This window comes from Gossypium hirsutum, chromosome D08 (genome assembly GCF_007990345.1).
Source record: "Gossypium hirsutum isolate 1008001.06 chromosome D08, Gossypium_hirsutum_v2.1, whole genome shotgun sequence".
NCBI lineage: Eukaryota > Viridiplantae > Streptophyta > Magnoliopsida > Malvales > Malvaceae > Gossypium > Gossypium hirsutum.
The window spans coordinates 46,387,270-46,404,413 of record NC_053444.1 but is presented as its reverse complement, the minus strand read 5'-3'; the positions used below and the strand labels follow the sequence as shown (position 1 = coordinate 46,404,413).

Below are 17,144 nucleotides of genomic sequence, written 5' to 3'. Positions count from 1 at the left end.
AGTCTTCCACTCTGGGTAGTATGCCAAATTTAGACATGAGTGAGACACTGATTTCACCTGCTACGGAGACTGGATCTTAAAGATGATCGGCTGGGGATAATGCATTGTCCCAAGCTATGTTAAGAGTGTTAGAGAGGGTTACTAGACCCTTTTCTGGATCTGGGGGATATGGGTCTGTAACTATTTGAGGGTTACTGTTTGAGTGGGAGTTCTTATTGCTTCTACTAGGATTCAGCTTTTTGGTGATTGTGGTAGGCACCATCTGGGTGAGTGTTGAAAGAGATTAGGGGCTTGTCTGCAGTGTGGATCATTAGAGCACCGGATTAGAGAGTGTCCACATCATGCTGATCAGATGCAAGCTTCAGGACCAGGTTCTATTCAGCCTCAGAGGGCAGTACAGCAGCCACCTAGGGGTCGTGGACCGACTAGGGGTGGTAATGGTATGAGTCGAGGACAGAGAGCATCGTGCAGAGGTGCTAATCAGACTGAGGCAAGGCAGCCTGTATTGGTTTATGCTGCTTGATGCCAAAAGGACAGAGATGCCCTTGATGTGATCATGGGTACATTCTTTATTTTTGATGCTCCATATACTGCTTTGATAGACATAGGTTCTACACACTCCTATGTAGCTAGTTATGTTTCTAAGAACTCAGGGATTATTGTTGAGTGTACTTCTAGTGAGATCTATGTGCTGAATCTGTTAGGACAATCTGTTTGGGTAAATAGGCTTTATAGGAATGTTCTATTGGATGTACAATGAGATGTGTTTCTGGCAAATCTAATAGAGCTACCTTTCGGGGAGTTTGACTTAATTCTGGGTATGGATTGGTTAGTTGAGCACCGAGTTAGTTTGGACTACGCGACTAAGAGGGTCGTTCTGAAGATCAAGGATGATAAAGAGGTGGTTGTGATTGATTAGCATCAAGATTACCTATTTAATGTGATCTCTACTCTAGTGGTTAAGAAATTGGTTCGGAAAGGGTGTGAGGCGTATTTGGCCTACGTCAGTGTTTCAGTTTCTAGGCACTCTTCTGTAAAGGATATTAGAACAGTAAGAGAATTTCTAGATGTTTTTCCTGAGGAGTTATCGGGTTTAGCTCCGAATCGAAAAGTTGAGTCCAACATTGAGCTTCTATCGGGTACAGCTCTAGTGTCCATCGTTCCATTTCGTATGGCACCGAAAGAGCTTACAGAGCTTAAGGCTCACCTTCAAGAGCTTCTAGATCATGGTTTCATCCGTCCTAGAATGTCCCTGTGTGGGGCACCGGTTCTGTTTGTGAAGAAAAAAGATGGTACCATGAGGATGTGCATTGACTACCGGCAGTTGAATAAACTGATTGTGAAGAATAAGTACCCACTTCAGAGGATGGATGACCTGTTTGATCAGTTTCATAGGGCGGCGATATTCTTGAAAATAGATCTTCGTTCTGGATAGCATCAGCTTAGGGTTAAGGAAGCTAATATTCATAAAATAGCTTTTAGGACTCGTTATGGGCAATACGAGTTCCTAGTTATGCCATTTGGTTTGACGAACACTCTGGCTGCATTCATGGATCTGATGAACTGAGTTTTTCAGCCGTATCTGAACTAGTTTATCTTAGTCTTGATCAACGATATTCTGGTGTACTCTAAAACTGAGGATGAGCATCTTAGAGTAGTGCAATACCCCAAAAATTTTTACAGTAAGATATTATTTTTGATATAGTAAGGAAATAAGGTGACAAAAAGGAGAATTTTGAGTTATGACAACATTGGGAAGTATATTATGACATATTAATTCAAGAAAGGATTAAATTGCAAAAGTGAGAAAAGTTTTATTACCCAATAGTAAATACTCAAAATTTAAAGGGTTAAAATATAAATATGAAAAAGTTGAAGAATCAATAGTGTAAATATTTTAAGGGTGGAATAATCTAGAAACTAAGGATGAAGAATTATGATGGACTAAATCATAATTTTACCAAATTAAGTGATGACTCAAGGATGGAATTTTAGAAGATCTAAAGGGAAAAATGGTCAATTAGAAGAGAGAGAAATCTAGAAAATAATGATGATGTTGGAGATATTTTAGATTAAATAAATAAATATTAGTTTATTATATTTTGATTTCATTTTTTTCTTAATGATATTTTATTATTTTATTTAGTGTATATATATATGTGGAAAGAAAGATGGAAGCCATCATCCCACCATTTTTCCATGCATCAACGTGAGAAGGAGAGAGAAAGAAAGAAAGTTTTGCTTTCTTTACAATTTGGTCATCTCACCAAAAATTCACCATTTTCACTTAGAATTCAAAGAAATGTCCATAGCCACCAAGAGAGAAAATTGATAAGGAGACTATGGGGAGCTAGAATATCAAGTTAGATTCAAGAAATGGAGGCTGGAGGGGAGAGAAAATCAAGTTAAAGATTGAAATCAATAGAGAAAGGTAAGAACATCAAGATTTCAATATATTTTTGAGTTTGATATTATTGAAAAAGTATGAAATTGATGTTAATGTAGGGTTATATTATATAAGGTTCTATCTTCCTGATATGTTAGTGAAGAAAAATAAGAGAAAGTGATGGGAAACACTATAGAGAAAGGGAATAAGGGTGTTAAAAATTTAGTAATCAACATTTTGCACTAAAATAGTTTTGAACAACAACAGTAGGTTAACTTTGAAAAATCACCATAAATCGTGGAAATTGAATTAGAGGATGAAAAACAATATGAAATTAAATCTTATTGAGTGTAGTTTCTCAAAGAAGAAACGGTGTAATCAATGGAATTGTAAATTATGAGATATAATAAATTTTGTGAGACAGGGTCAGAATGAATTCGGGTTCCCCTGTTCTGACTTTGGAAAATCATTAAAAATTGTAAAAAAATTATTATGAGTTATAATTTATATTATTAGAATCCTTAATAAGTATATTTTTAAAAGGAACAAATGAGAACATCATCTGAATCTTGTACAAGGAGATAATTAATTTTTAGTGAAGAAGGGTCAAAATTATCATACAGCAGAATATGGATGATTTTAAAAAATAAACTGTACTTAATGGATGAACAAAAAATTATGAAAATTTTATGGTAAGAATACATATGAGTCTAGTTTCAGATAAAATTTACGGATATCAATTCAGAGTTCTGTATCTTAAGATATAATTAATTTAGTGACTATGAATCAAGTGAATAGCTTGTTATGAGTAAACAAGTAAATAGTGGTAATATATATATCAAGGATGTGGAATGGAGTGGAGGAGGAAAAATAATATATGTGAATATTCAGCTAATATGAGTTTATTTTAAAATAGCTAATTTACATGTTTTAGGTTTAGGGACTAAATTGAATAAAAGTAAAATTTTAAGGGTAATTTTGTAAAAATGTCAAAAATGACCAAATTGCATGAAATGAATTTTTTTATCATTTAAATTAATAAATTGAATGAAATATTAATTTAGATCAAGATTTGGGTGGAAACTTGATAAAAATAGAAAATTACCAAAATGTCCCTAAATTTTGATATTTCTGCAATTTAGCCCAGTAAGTTCGTGTAACTTGATTTATATTCTTAAATACTTGAAATGTTTGTTATTGATGTGAATATGATTTGAATGTTCATTATATGAAAATTAATGAAACATTGTTATATTTGATAAAAAGGGGAAGAAATTCCGGTTGAATGGAAGGAAAATTTGATGGATCTCTGAAAAGGAATTGACGGTAAAAAGGATCTAGCCCGGACGGGTGATCCTCTCCTAATATAGCTCTCCTGAAGAATATGTGGAAAATTGATTTAGCCCGGACGGGTAATCTGAATTAGGGTCTGAATTTAGCCTGGACTGGTAATTCAGATCCAAGCTCATTAGAATAATTGTCATTGCAGGGGATTTAGCCTGGACTGGTAATCCCGCTGTAAGAAATGAGGTTTGCAAGAGTGTGCTCTCTGAATTGGAAAATGTGCGCACATGACTATGAATTGACGGACCCAAATTTGTACACTAAAGTGTACCCTTGAAAATCCATCGAAATTTCGAGAAATTCAACGGGATAAAAATAGAAAATGATAAGTACTTAAAATCATGAAATTAAACTTGAAATACATAAAAATGATAATTATTTGATATAGTAAAATATGACAGGGAAAATACATGTATGTGAAACTTGTCTGATAATTATGCATATTCAAGATTATGAACTGCTACTGGAATAAATATACATTGAACTTATAAAAAAAATTATGGTACATGAAATATTTTCATAATGAATTGAATAATTTATATTTAAGAAGAAACAACAAGAAAATGATATGTATCATGACATGTAAATTTGAGACTATCTTTGATACATTGATATAAGGAAAATTATGTGTATTAAGACGAGTGATAAATTTAAGTGAGACATGGCGAGAAAATAAGTTTGTCAATATTAAAGTACGCTAATCAATGTTGTTGCTTGAAGTTTAGGCAAGTGCCAAATTACTGTTGAATGGTAATATGTTTAATTATAAGGTGCATTGGAATGGTAAGTACTTAGATGAAAATATAATTGAGCTTATGAAAGAATGGAAAGGTTTCAGTTATGCAATTTCTTATGAAAAGATTTGTTATGTGATACGCCCGTATGAACCCTGCACCTAATTCGGAAATAAAAAAATTTAAAATCTATATATATATTTAGGATTTTGCGAAAAATTCTCTATGATTTCGATTTAATCCCAGTAGGTTCCTAATAAATGTTTTGGGCTTCGAGAGCCCAATAGAGGGACATTATGATTATTTTCAGAATATGAAAAATAAATGATTCAGAATTATTGAAAATGTTTACTAAACTTCGGTAATGCCTCGTGCCCTATTCCGACAATAGATACGGGTAGGGGGTGTTACAAATAGTGCTTCAGATACTTCAAGAGAAACAACTCTACGCTAAGTTGAGCAAATGTGAATTCTAGTTGTGAGATGTAACATTTCTGGGGCAAGTGGTTTCTGCTGAGGGGATCCGAGTTGATCCTAGAAAAATTGAGGTTGTGCTTGATTGGAAACAACTGAAGAGCATATCTGAGATCCTTAATTTTTTGAGACTTGCGAGTTATTATCAGAGGTTTGTTGAGGGGTTCTCGTTGATTGTAGCTCCTTTAACTAAGCTTCTGCACAAGAGTGTTCATTTCGTCTGGAGTGATACACAACAATTGAGCTTTGAGAAGCTCAAGTCTGTTTTGACTTAGGCTCCTATTTTGATATAGCCTGAGTCTGGTAAGGAGTTTATGGTGTATAGTGATACGTCACAAGTCGATTTTGGATGTGTTCTGATGTAAGATGGTAAGTTTGTGGCTTCTGTGTCCCGAAAACTTAAGTCACACGAGGAAAATTATTCGATGCATGATCTTAAGTGGTTGCCGTGGTGTTTGCATTAAAGGTCTGGATGCACTATTTATATGGTGAGAGCTGTATTATATATACTGATCACAAGACCCTCAAGTATCTTCTTACTCAGAATAAGTTGAACCTTATGCAACGTAGATGGGTTGAGCTACTTAAGGATTATGATTGTAGATAGAGTATCATCCCGATAAGGCTAATGTGGAGGCCGATGCTCTAAGTCGTAGAGTGATGTCTGACTTGAGGGCGATGTTTGCTCATCTCAGTTTGTTTGATGATGGAGATTTGTTAGCCGAGTTGCAAGTTAAACCGACTTGGATTGATCAGATTCAAGATAAACAATTAGGGGATGATTCTCTAGTTCTGCGATTCCGTCAGGTTGAGAGCGTCAGTGGATCTGATTTTGGGTTGAATAAAGATAGGGTTCTGTGTTTCCGAAGATAAGTTTGTGTACCGAACGATTTTGATTTAAGACAGTTGATTCTATGGGAAGGGCATAATAGTCTTTATGCTATGCATCCTGGTGATAATAAAATGTATCGGGATCTTCGTAAATTGTACCAGTGGCTGGGTTTGAAATTAGAGGTAACAGATTTTGTTGCTCGTTGTTTGATGTGCTAGCAAGTTAAGGCTGAGCACCAGTGACGATGGACTTCGTTAGTGGGTTGCCCTTGACACCCACTAAGAAGGATTCTGTTTGGGTTATTGTGGATCGATTGACCAAGTTTAACCATTTTATTCCGGTTTGGACGGACTATTCTCTACAAAAGTTAGCGAAACTCTATATTTTTTATATTGTGAGACTGCATAGGGTTCCAGTTTTGATAATCTCTAGTTGAGATCCTTACTTCACTTCTCAATTGTGGAAGAAACTGCATGAAGCTTTGGTTTTGCGATTGAACTTCAGTACTGCGTTCCATACTCAGACCGATGGTTTGTCTGAAAGGGTGATTCAGATATTAGAGAATATGCTTCAGAGTTGTGTGATTGATTTTTGAGGTAGTTGGGAGGATTTTTGTGGTTAGATGAGTTCGCCTACAACAATAGTTTCCAGTCTAGCATTTAGATGGTACCTTACGAGTCTTTGTATGGTTATAAGTGTCGTATTCTGGTAAGTTGGACTGATTTGGGCGAGCGCCAGATTTTGGGTCCTGAGTTGGTTTTTGAGACTAAAGATAAGGTTAGATTGATTCGAGATCGTTTGAAGGTGGTTTTTGATAGACAGAAGTCTTATGCGAATCTGAAAATGAGAGATATCGAGTACTCTGTAGGGGACTTTGTATTTCTTAAGGTATCTCCGTGGAAGAAAGTTCTTAGGTTCGGTTGTAATGGCAAGTTAAGCCTTAATTTTATTGGGCCGTATCAGATTCTGAGAAACGTGAGACCGGTTCCTTATCAGTTGGAGCTACCTCCAGAGTTGGACCGTATCCATGACGTGTTTCACTTCTTGATGTTGATGTGGTATCAATCTGATCCATCTCACGTTGTCTTTGTTGAGGAGATTGAAGTTAGACCAGATTTGACGTTTGAGGAGGAGTCGGTTCAGATTTTGGATTGAGATATTAATGTTCTGAAGAGAAAGTTCATCCCATTGGTAAATGTTCTGTGGCGGAATCATGGCACTGAGTAAGTCACGTGGGAACTTGAGGACTTGATGCGTCAGCAATATCCTCATCTGTTTGGATCAAGTAAATTTTGAGGTTGAAATTTCTTTTAAGGGGTAGAGTTGTAACACCCTGAATAATTTAAGTCTGCTTTTGGTGAAATTTGACACAAATGTGTATCTGTTTTAGTGATTAAGTGTTCTGGGTGTGTGTATGAGGTCTGGGATTCAAGTCCCACTTTTGGAAATTTTGTTATTCGTATCATAGCCTTTATCCCTGCTGGGTAGACTTATGTGATATTGTTTATAAACTCATATCAGAATGAGCTTGCTGGTTCGAGTGGTAAGGTGTTAGCTTGCCTTGAGGTCTCATGTTTGAATTCCTATGCGAGCGTGGATTTTAATTTTTGCTCCTGTGAGCGTTTCGGTGGTATAGTAGTGGTTCGGTGGAAATGGAAGTCCGTGGTAATGAATGAGAGTAGTAGGTCAATTTTAAGGGGATTTGTTAGTTAATGGGATAATGGGGAGTTGGGATAATCGATAATGGGGAGTTGGGAAAATCCTTTTGATTATTTTATTTTGTTTTTCCTCTCTTTCCAAAAAATCAATCAGTTCTTTTCACATTCTTTTTCTTTGGGTTTTCTTTCTTTTATTTTTCTTCGACTACTTTCCTGTTCAAGTATTTCAGGTTTGGTTTGGGGAAATCCTTGTGGTGCAAGTTCGATTGCTATTGTTTTGGTAAGTATGTGATTTTATTTAAGTTTTGGTTATGGAAATTGATGAATAGATTGGGGGTTTCGTTTTTGTTGTAGTGTGTTTAAGGGGTTTTCTTTTGACCATTTTCCCTTTGGTTTATTGTTTGGTAATCGATTAGAGGGTAAGTGATTGTTGTGGGTCATTGACTTCGAAGGTAAGTGAGCCCACCAAATTCTGAGTGGTTGTGGTTGTTCGGGTTTTTCAAAATGTTAAGAACATCGATGATGTTGAATAATAATTCAAGAGTTTATGTGGTTTAATTTGTTAAAGTATTAATGATTATAGGTACTAGGATCATCACCTTTGGAAGTACTTCAAAATTGAACCAGGTGTGTACCCTAAACATGAAAAATTAAGGATTCAATGAAAGCTGAAAAAGGGCACTATCTGCGCCACACGGGCATGTGCCTGACCATGTGGCTGGCCGTGTGAATATCGTAGGTGTGGCCGTGTGTGAGACATGGCTGTGTAATGGTGTGGGTGTGGCCGTGTGGGCCTACACAGGCATGCCACACGGGCATGTGGGTTTTGGGCTAGGCCGTGTGGGTGACACGGGCAAGGCTAATTTGGGCAGGTGGGCCACACGGGCATGTGAGCCCAGGATTCTAAAATTTTCCCCTAGGGTCACGCGGTCATTCTGATCAACTCTGGGCCTATCGTAGAGTTGATAAGGGCTAACCAAACCCTAACTCATTTGATATGATATTTTGATAGTCTGAACTAAGTAGGACACTGATAGGTATGTCTAACTGTTCTATTTGAGTATATATGATATCTGAATATAAGCATGTTAAGCATGTTAATTCTGTATCTTTGTTTGGGGTGGGATTTGCATATGTGGAGGAAGTGATCTGTACGGCGATCTTTCGCCTATATTCTGGCAGCATGACTGCATATTATTCTGTTATGTGTCGCATCGACACTATATGGTGTGTTGGGATGGGTGAGAGTTTTTAACCCCACATGGTGTGATGGGATGGTCGGGGATGGTGTGTAGAGAATAGGGGTAAGATTTTGTATATCTGTTATGTTTATCTAATTTTGATATCTGTATCTATTATGGACTTAGGTCCGAATTAGTATCTAACTCTACATGAAATTTTGTGTATGTTGCATGACTATTTCTATTGGGTTACATTGTAACAACCCATTTTTCAGTGGTGTCAGAAACAGTGGTTTTGGGGCCACCAAATCCGATAAGTAAGTTTGTAAATATTATAATTAATATTTACGAGTTAATTATGATTTTAAAAGGTTTTTGATATAGTGATTTTTGTTGTATAAATGATTTATTAAGTTCAAGTGGTTTTAGAAAATGAGGTAACGGGAACTCGTTTCCATAAATTGAGCCGTAAATATTTTTATAAATATTTACGGAGTTTAATTAAGGTGGAATTAAAGTTTTTTTGGAAAATTTTATCGTTTCGATAGTTAATTAAGCAAAAATGACTAAATTGCATAAAGTGCAAAAGTTGTGTTCTATAAGCTAAATGTATTAAATAGCTATAGAACTTTAATTTGGAAGTCCTTATATGGTAAATAGGCCATTAAAAGTGTTAGTGGATGTGCATGGCTAGGCAATTGAGTAATTTTTAAAGTTAGGTAAGGGTAATTTTGTAAATAGATAAAAAGGTGATAGAATAAATAAAAATTAAATGGCTTCATCTTTATTATTTCTTCACCAACCAAAAATGCGAAGAAAAGAAGCCATGGATGCTGGAAAATTTTAGCTAGTCAAATTCATTGCGTGTAAGCCCCTAAACTATCAGTTTCTTGTAATTTTTATGTTTTTGAGATCGTTGCAACTAGGTTCAGCTATCCCGTACCTTCGATTTTGAAACTGTTAAAGGTTTTGAATGTTGACATTGATGAACCTTGTGATTTTTTATGTTAGATGATGAATTTGGAATGTTGATTTATATTTAAAAGTATTTTGTTAAGTGATTTTGATGAATTTTTCAATGAAGGACTAATTTATTAAATTAATAAAAGTACAAGGATTTAATGTTAAATTGTTACATAAATGGGCTTTTTTGGATACCATGAACATTTGGCTAAGCTCAATTTTGGGTAAAAATGGTTAATTTGCATGTTTTGGACTCATGGACTAAATTGAATGAAAGTAAAACTTTAGGGACAATTTTGTAAAAATGTCAAAAAGGATCGAATTGTATGAAATGAATTGTTTTATTGTCTAAATTAATATATTGAATGAAATTATTAATTTAGATCAAGATCGGGTGAAAATCGAGGAAAACTAAAAATTACCAAAATGCCCCTAAACTTTGGTATTTCTGCAATTTAGTCAAGTAAGTTCGTATGAGCTATACTATGTATATTGTTGATTAAATTGAATGTTATTATATGAATTTTATTGAAAATGAAACGATATATATGTTATTATACCATTTAGATTATAATGAAACGAGAAAAATTCAACGACGCACGAAGAATACCGACCCCTGTTTGAACCTTAGGAACTCGTAGGATGGAAATTACATGTCATTAGGGTTACCGATTCCAGCTCTTATGAGCTTACTGATACTCAGGTTGTATGAGCTTACCGTTATTCAGCTTAGAGGAGCTTACCGTTTATAGCTCGTATGAGCATACATGTACAGGGATTAACAAATTACAGTTCGATATACCTCATGTGTACTATCCATGTATCTAACAATATTCTAAGTGGTTCAACAGGCACAATTTTGTTACAAGACGATATGAGTTCGATACGAACTAATACAGGTATATATATAATACATGGAAATGATGGTACATGATATATTGATATATTGTAATGGATGATATATGTATATGATGAAACGGTAAGATAATGATATGTATCATGACATGTACATATATGAATATCTTTAATATGTTGATACATGATAATTATGTAAGTTGAGACGAGTAATAAACCCAAGTGTGACATTTTGGCCTGTGTTGGTAAAATGATTTATATATTATAAGGTGTATATAATTAGCCTTGTAATGTTTGATATATGACTTGTTATGGTTGAATTATGGTAGATAGAAAAGTAGATGAATGTGCATATTAGATATGACATATAACTTGTGAATTGGTGTTTTGCCATAATAAGCATATATGTATTTTGATGCTAATAATTATGTGGTACAGTTGGTACCAAATGGTATGTTTTGGTTAGTGATTTACATGTTGTGTAATGATGCAAACTTAGTTAGAAGTTAATCAATTATTTTGGCCAAATTGAATACATGGTTATACATGTTTTAATGTTGTCATTTGAGGTGCTTTTGGGCATATTGGTTGGATGTTATTGTACCATATGTGTTTGGCTTGATTATGCATGGTTTTGGTGCCTTTTGAGAGCTTAGGTATATGTGAAAAATGGATTGTAGGTACATGTTGAAAAATGTGAGAAAAATGACTTGTAAAATAGACTATTTTCGTCCACACAAGAAGAGACACAGACATGTGTCTCAGCCATGTATGACACACGGCCAGGTAACACGGCCGTGTGTCCCCTGTAGTTTTCAAAGGGTTAAAGGGTTACAAGTTAGGTTTTACACGGCCCGACACAAGGGCGGTGTGGTTTTGCCGTGTGACCCAAGTTAGTGAGTTACACAGGCATGAGCACAGACACGGGCTGGGACACGGCCGTGTGTCCTTATTTCGAATGCCTACATGGCCTAAGACACGGGCGTGTCTCTTGACCGTGTGAGTCACACGGCCATGTGACCCCTGCAGTTTGTAAAATTTCATCTTTTCCTTGAAATTTCTATATGTTTCTGATTTAGTCCTGATTTGTTTCTAATGTATTTTTAGGGCATGAGTGCTTGTATAAGGGACAATATATATGCTATTGATTGGTTTTTTTGTGTTTGATGATATGAATTAAATAAATTAAAATTTTTGATAGTTCTGAAAAGTAAACTCCGGTAATACTCCGTAACCCTATTCGAACGACGGATACAGGTTAGGGGTGTTACATACACACTGAGTTTATGAAAACTCACATCTGTTGTCTATTCTGTTCAAGTAATCCACAAACATAGGTGGGTCGGTGCAACGGAGGCTCAACAGTGATCACTTGGTGGGAACTGTTTTTATTATTATTAATTAACAATTTTACTGAGATTTTCGGTTTTCATGAGGGTTTTGTAATTTTTGGAATCTCCGGAATTTTTGGACTATTGGTTTGAACTTTTGGGTTGATTGCGTTATGATTTCTAAATTGCGATGATTTGACAAAATACTGATTTTACGCGAACAAATGTTATTTTTTGAAAACACAAACGTGGTTTTGTTTTAAAGGATTTTCAAACTTCCACTGCAAAATAATTGGTTAACTTTAAATAACAACTTGTAACGGTTTCAGTAATATATATAAATGAATATGTTTTATAAAACTTGGACGTTTTATCAATTAACTAAACAGTGCTTTATCGAAGTACCATTGGGTTCATAACCCTTCTTCGTAACACTCCCGGATTCGGTCGTACCATCTAGGCCGAGTTTGGGGTGTTACATAGGAGGTCCTTGTATTATAGGTATTGTATCAAATTAGTTCCCTATTATTAAATGAACCAATTTAATCCCTATACTATTGAAAAGAATCAAATAAGTTCAAATTATAATAGAATTTAAAAAAATGTCTTAGAAATTTTTTTTCCTGAATTGCAGTTGAAAATTTTATTCCTTCCCTCTTCACTCCTCTCCCTCACCGGTACTCTCACTGCCATGCACTCAATTTCAGATTTCCAAAATTTTCTCTATTTCTTCTCAAGATCCGGTATGGATCTATGCCATATATATTTTTATGGACACTGCTACCTACTCAAATCATCCGTTTCAAAGGTCGCCATTCTTTTTGTGAAATAGGTAATCTCTGTCGAAGCATGTGTGACCGTAAGGCTATGAATTCTGAGTTACGACATGCCTACGCTGGTTCACTTGTTTCCTTCCCTCAAGTGAGATCTCTTGTGTATTACTTCCCTCAAGGAACCAAGTTGTGGCGTTACTGTCGGGTATTGGGCCAATGGCCATGCTTCTTAAATGACTGCCATGCCATTGAAGTCCGATTTAGAAGTTGGGTGTCTGCAAAGATTATTTATTTGGCTTGATCATGGGTTGAATTAAGCGTAAGTAATGGTAGCTGGCGTTGGACTATGGACTATGTAATTTATATTAACGTTATGAGACCTTAGATGGATGGCTGCTAAACATTCAACTTTGACAACCTGCTTTGCTTTATTTTGATGTTTTAATCATTTCATGAACACATTGCAGTGGATGAGTTGCATATTGACATCTTTTAATGGATTGCATCGTTTTAGTTGGTTTCTGCCATTGCAGTCCGTATCAAACTAGAGATGCTACCGCCTTTGAGTGAATTTTGTCATGTATTTAATCAAGATAGCTTTATTCTTTTAAGCAGTTAGCAATGTCCTCTCTTACATGACTCGAGATGATTGAATATGGTGATCTGTTTTTCTTTTTCGCAAAATTTTAAGATTGTTTTGGGGTCAGTGTCGATAAGCAAAAACCTTAGTTGTTGCGTTGATTTACTGAGTCATGCTGCTTCCTTTTATGTAATCTTGATATACAAAAGATGAGATGTTAATATTTTTAGTTTACCTTTTTGTTTATATACTTAACCAACTAATGTTGTTTATTTATTGATTTAACAATCAAATAGAATATTTTAGATTAATCATGGACCAGAAATTATTTTCCAGAAAAAAAAAACTTTGAATGGGCATGCCTGCATTGGTCAACCTAGATTTTGATGCCTAATGGCACCTAAAGATTGAAATCAATGAACAATGAAGCAAGGGTTAATGTACCTTAACTTGGTATGATAATTTGAAAATTGCTAGCAGCTATTAACTACCCATTAAAATGCTAATGCGGTCCATTTTCATATACAGTTTAATTTATTAGCAACATATATTATGGTTGATTGAATATTTAATAATTTAAGTATTTAATTCACATTAATTTCAAATTCGCATATAAGTTACTAAAAAACGAAGTCCCATACCAGAAGTTGAAATTGCTATGAAAGGCTTTCCACTTATTTTATTCCATCTGCTTCCAGAAAAAAAAACCAACGGTTGCTTTATTTTATTTTCATTTTAATAATTTATGAAATTCAATTCATGATAACAATCTTTTTTTTAATAATATAGAGTTGAGCTTAATTCTTTACTTTAAAATTTTAATATATTTTATCATTTCACAAAATACTTATTAATAATGATTGCATTATTATTGATTTATTGTGCATATATAAGTGGGTCAAATTTAATGTGATTTGTGTTGGTTAGAAAAAGGAATGTAGAAATATATTGAATCATAAACTTTTACTTCTACTAAATTTTTGTCGCCTCATTAACCAATTTGTATAACAAATATATTTATTAACATTTTATATAAAATTAAAATTTTTTTTGATTCAAGTGGTAAATACAAAAGTTTTATATGATGGTTTTTAGTTCAAATTTTATTATAGAAAATTTTTATTAATTTATAAAAATATATAAAAACAAAAAATAGAAATGCCTTCATAATTACATGATTTTGTAAATAAAATAATTTTTTAGTAATTTCGTAATTAGGTTGAGACCCAATTGATAGGTCACACTAATTGAATAAGAAATTTTATAGAAAAAGTATAAATTATGAGGAAAAAAAACAAAGAAAAAAAAGATTTATATAATCTTTGGGCTAGGTTTTTGTTAATGAGAGAGACAATTGCAGGTTTTGATAAATCCTTCATTATACATTGGGAAAATGTTGTTTTTCTTTTTGAAATAATCAGAGACAAATTTTAGTCGCAACTCAAAGAGAGGGCAAAATGCAATATGACAGGTCCTTGTCCACCTGTTAGTTATACCCTTATGATGAAATTTAATAAAGTAAGAAGATCAGATTAAGTAAAAGTATCATTAAGTCTTTGTACTAGGAGTCATAATGCATTTTGTCCTCTCTACTAGAAAAATGGGCAGCCTTGTACATTAGATAAAAGAGCAAATTGGTTATTTTGTTAAAAATTTTATCCATTTTACTGTTAAAAATTGGTCACTGTATGTTAGCATGAGCTACACGCGGTATGCCATATATGGTTGTCTGGTTATTCCATCAACTACAATAGTTTTTAATGGTAAAAATGGACGAATTTTTTAAACGGAAAAAACTAATTTACTCTTTGATCTAATGTAAAATGATTTGATTTGCCCAATTTTTTTAGTAGAGGGGGATAAAGTGCAATCTAACTCTTAGTATAGGAACCCTTATGGTACTTTTACCAACCAGATTATGATAATCTCAAATTTTATGAAATAAAATAGTGAAATTCGTAATTAGATTATTGAATCACAATCATTTGTTATCAATAGTGCCTTAGTCATGTGTTTTACACGTGATTTACGTGTTTATTGTAAAAATTATTAAATAATATATATTTTAAACTAATTACATGAGAAATAATCTAATTTGTAGTAAAATTCTATTAATTTTGAAATATAATTGAGAGAATAAAATAAAGTTTTAAAAGTCAAGAAAATAAAAAAAAAGTGAAAAACTGATAACTCTAATATCTTAGAGTTATTTGTATTTTATTTTAGTAGGATTTTAGGATTTTATTTTATTTATAAGTTAATTTTAGTATATTTTAGGAATTTTATTTTATTTATGTTTTAGTTAATTATATATTATTAGTGTTAAATCGAACTTATTTTCAAGTATTCTTATCCAGTGCAAGTCCAACAAAGTATGGGAGAAGGTTAGCTTGACATAAACAATTAAGGCAGATTTTCAATCCAGTAAAAGATTTTTCCACCCCAACGAAAGTAGAAAGACAACTTTCCTTTCCACCGAAAAGATTGTCCACTAGAACGGCGCACATACCTGAATAGTTTTTATGAGTTGCAATTTTTAGGGGTCATAAAAAGGGAAAAATGAGACCATAACTCAAAAGAAATGATAGGAGAAAAAAGAGGAGAAGCCCCAAAGCCTTCACGCATCAAGAATAGATGGATTTCATCAAGAAGATTGAGTTTCTCCATTAATTTTCTTCGTGTTTCCTTTTTCTATGACTAATTTTTTCTTTTATCTGAAGATGTTTTTTAGTTTTTCCATGAACTAAGTTTTCAATCTAGGATTACATGGATTCCATGTTTAGTTAATTGAATATTTTTCTATTTCCATCCCTCTTTATTCTTAATAGAGATTTGATTATTTATTCATTCTCATTTTTTATTGATAATCATCAGCCAACTACTAGTCTGACAAAACCTAAAGAAATCGGAAAAAGATTATTCGTTTTGTTCATTTTACATTTAGAATGAATAACTTTTGGTTTAAATTAGATGGGTCAATATGCAATTATTTATTAGGATAAGAATATACCTAATTACATTGAGTAGTCATACTTGAGGTTTGTTCTTAATCAATTTGATCTAAGTTATTCGCTAAATAGTTAGATTAAATTAGTTCCTTAATTGCTTAGAAAAGAATTAAGGGAATTTTAGTATCTTAGGTTAGTAATCAACTCTATTAAAGTAAATTGGGTGGAGATAGAACATTGGATGAAATTGTAATCCTAAGTTTTTATTATTGATTGATCATTTCAGTTTAATTTATGTTGCTTATTTTTATTTATTTGAGAAAATTATATTATTGATTTATTTGGATAGGTATTAGAATGATATTTGGTGATCAACTTATAATTAGTAATAGTTTTCTGTGAGATCAATATTTTTATACTACTTGTCACGATACGTATACTTGCATGTGCGATATTCAACCAATAGAAAAATATTAAGTAATTAGTTAAAATAACTTTTCATTACAAAGAATTTGTAAAGCAACAAGTCTCACGAAAACGACCATTTACAAATTTGCCTTCAGCAGGTGCACGACACCTCGAGAAGGTTGGTCAAGAAAAGTAAAATTAACATCCATATTTAAGCTCGCCTTAGCTAAATAATTTGCCATAGAATTCCTTTGTCGAGGAACATAATTTAGACGAAAACTCCAATCCCAATTCAAAAGTTCCCTAATAACCGAGACTAGACAAAACAAAGGATGCATGACACTAATGCCTAAATCATCAAAATAGACGAAAGGGAATTTGACTCAACAAAAACATCTCTATACCCTTTATTCCATGTCATAAGAATGCCTTGATAATGCCCTTAAAGTTTAGCAAAATCGATACCACAATCCCTAGATTATGCCTAAAAACTATCAAGCCAAGTACTGTCGTTGTTCCTTAGCACACCATCAACTCCTACAAGTCGACCAACACTAGAAACAGACTCAGACAACTGACAAATTCCATCCACATTGAGCTTCATGCAACAACCACTTGGCTTCTTCTACCCTAAAAAGATTTCAGTTCTCATTTTTGGGACACTACCGGTATAAGAA

The 17,144-nt window shown here is 33.6% G+C and overlaps 2 protein-coding genes across 2 annotated transcripts; both read left to right on the top strand.

Annotated features, from left to right (window-relative positions):
- Positions 1–352: 352 nt before the first annotated feature.
- LOC121220347 (uncharacterized) lies at positions 353–1,435 on the top strand. Its single transcript, XM_041100036.1, has 4 exons — positions 353–490; positions 533–718; positions 920–1,267; positions 1,364–1,435. Exons 1-4 carry the CDS (start codon positions 353–355, stop codon positions 1,433–1,435), a joined length of 744 nt encoding a protein of 247 aa, XP_040955970.1.
- Positions 1,436–6,433: 4,998 nt separating this feature from the next.
- On the top strand, positions 6,434–6,925 carry LOC107906872 (uncharacterized). Its single transcript, XM_041100035.1, has 3 exons — positions 6,434–6,478; positions 6,575–6,658; positions 6,734–6,925. Exons 1-3 carry the CDS (start codon positions 6,434–6,436, stop codon positions 6,923–6,925), a joined length of 321 nt encoding a protein of 106 aa, XP_040955969.1.
- Positions 6,926–17,144: the final 10,219 nt, after the last annotated feature.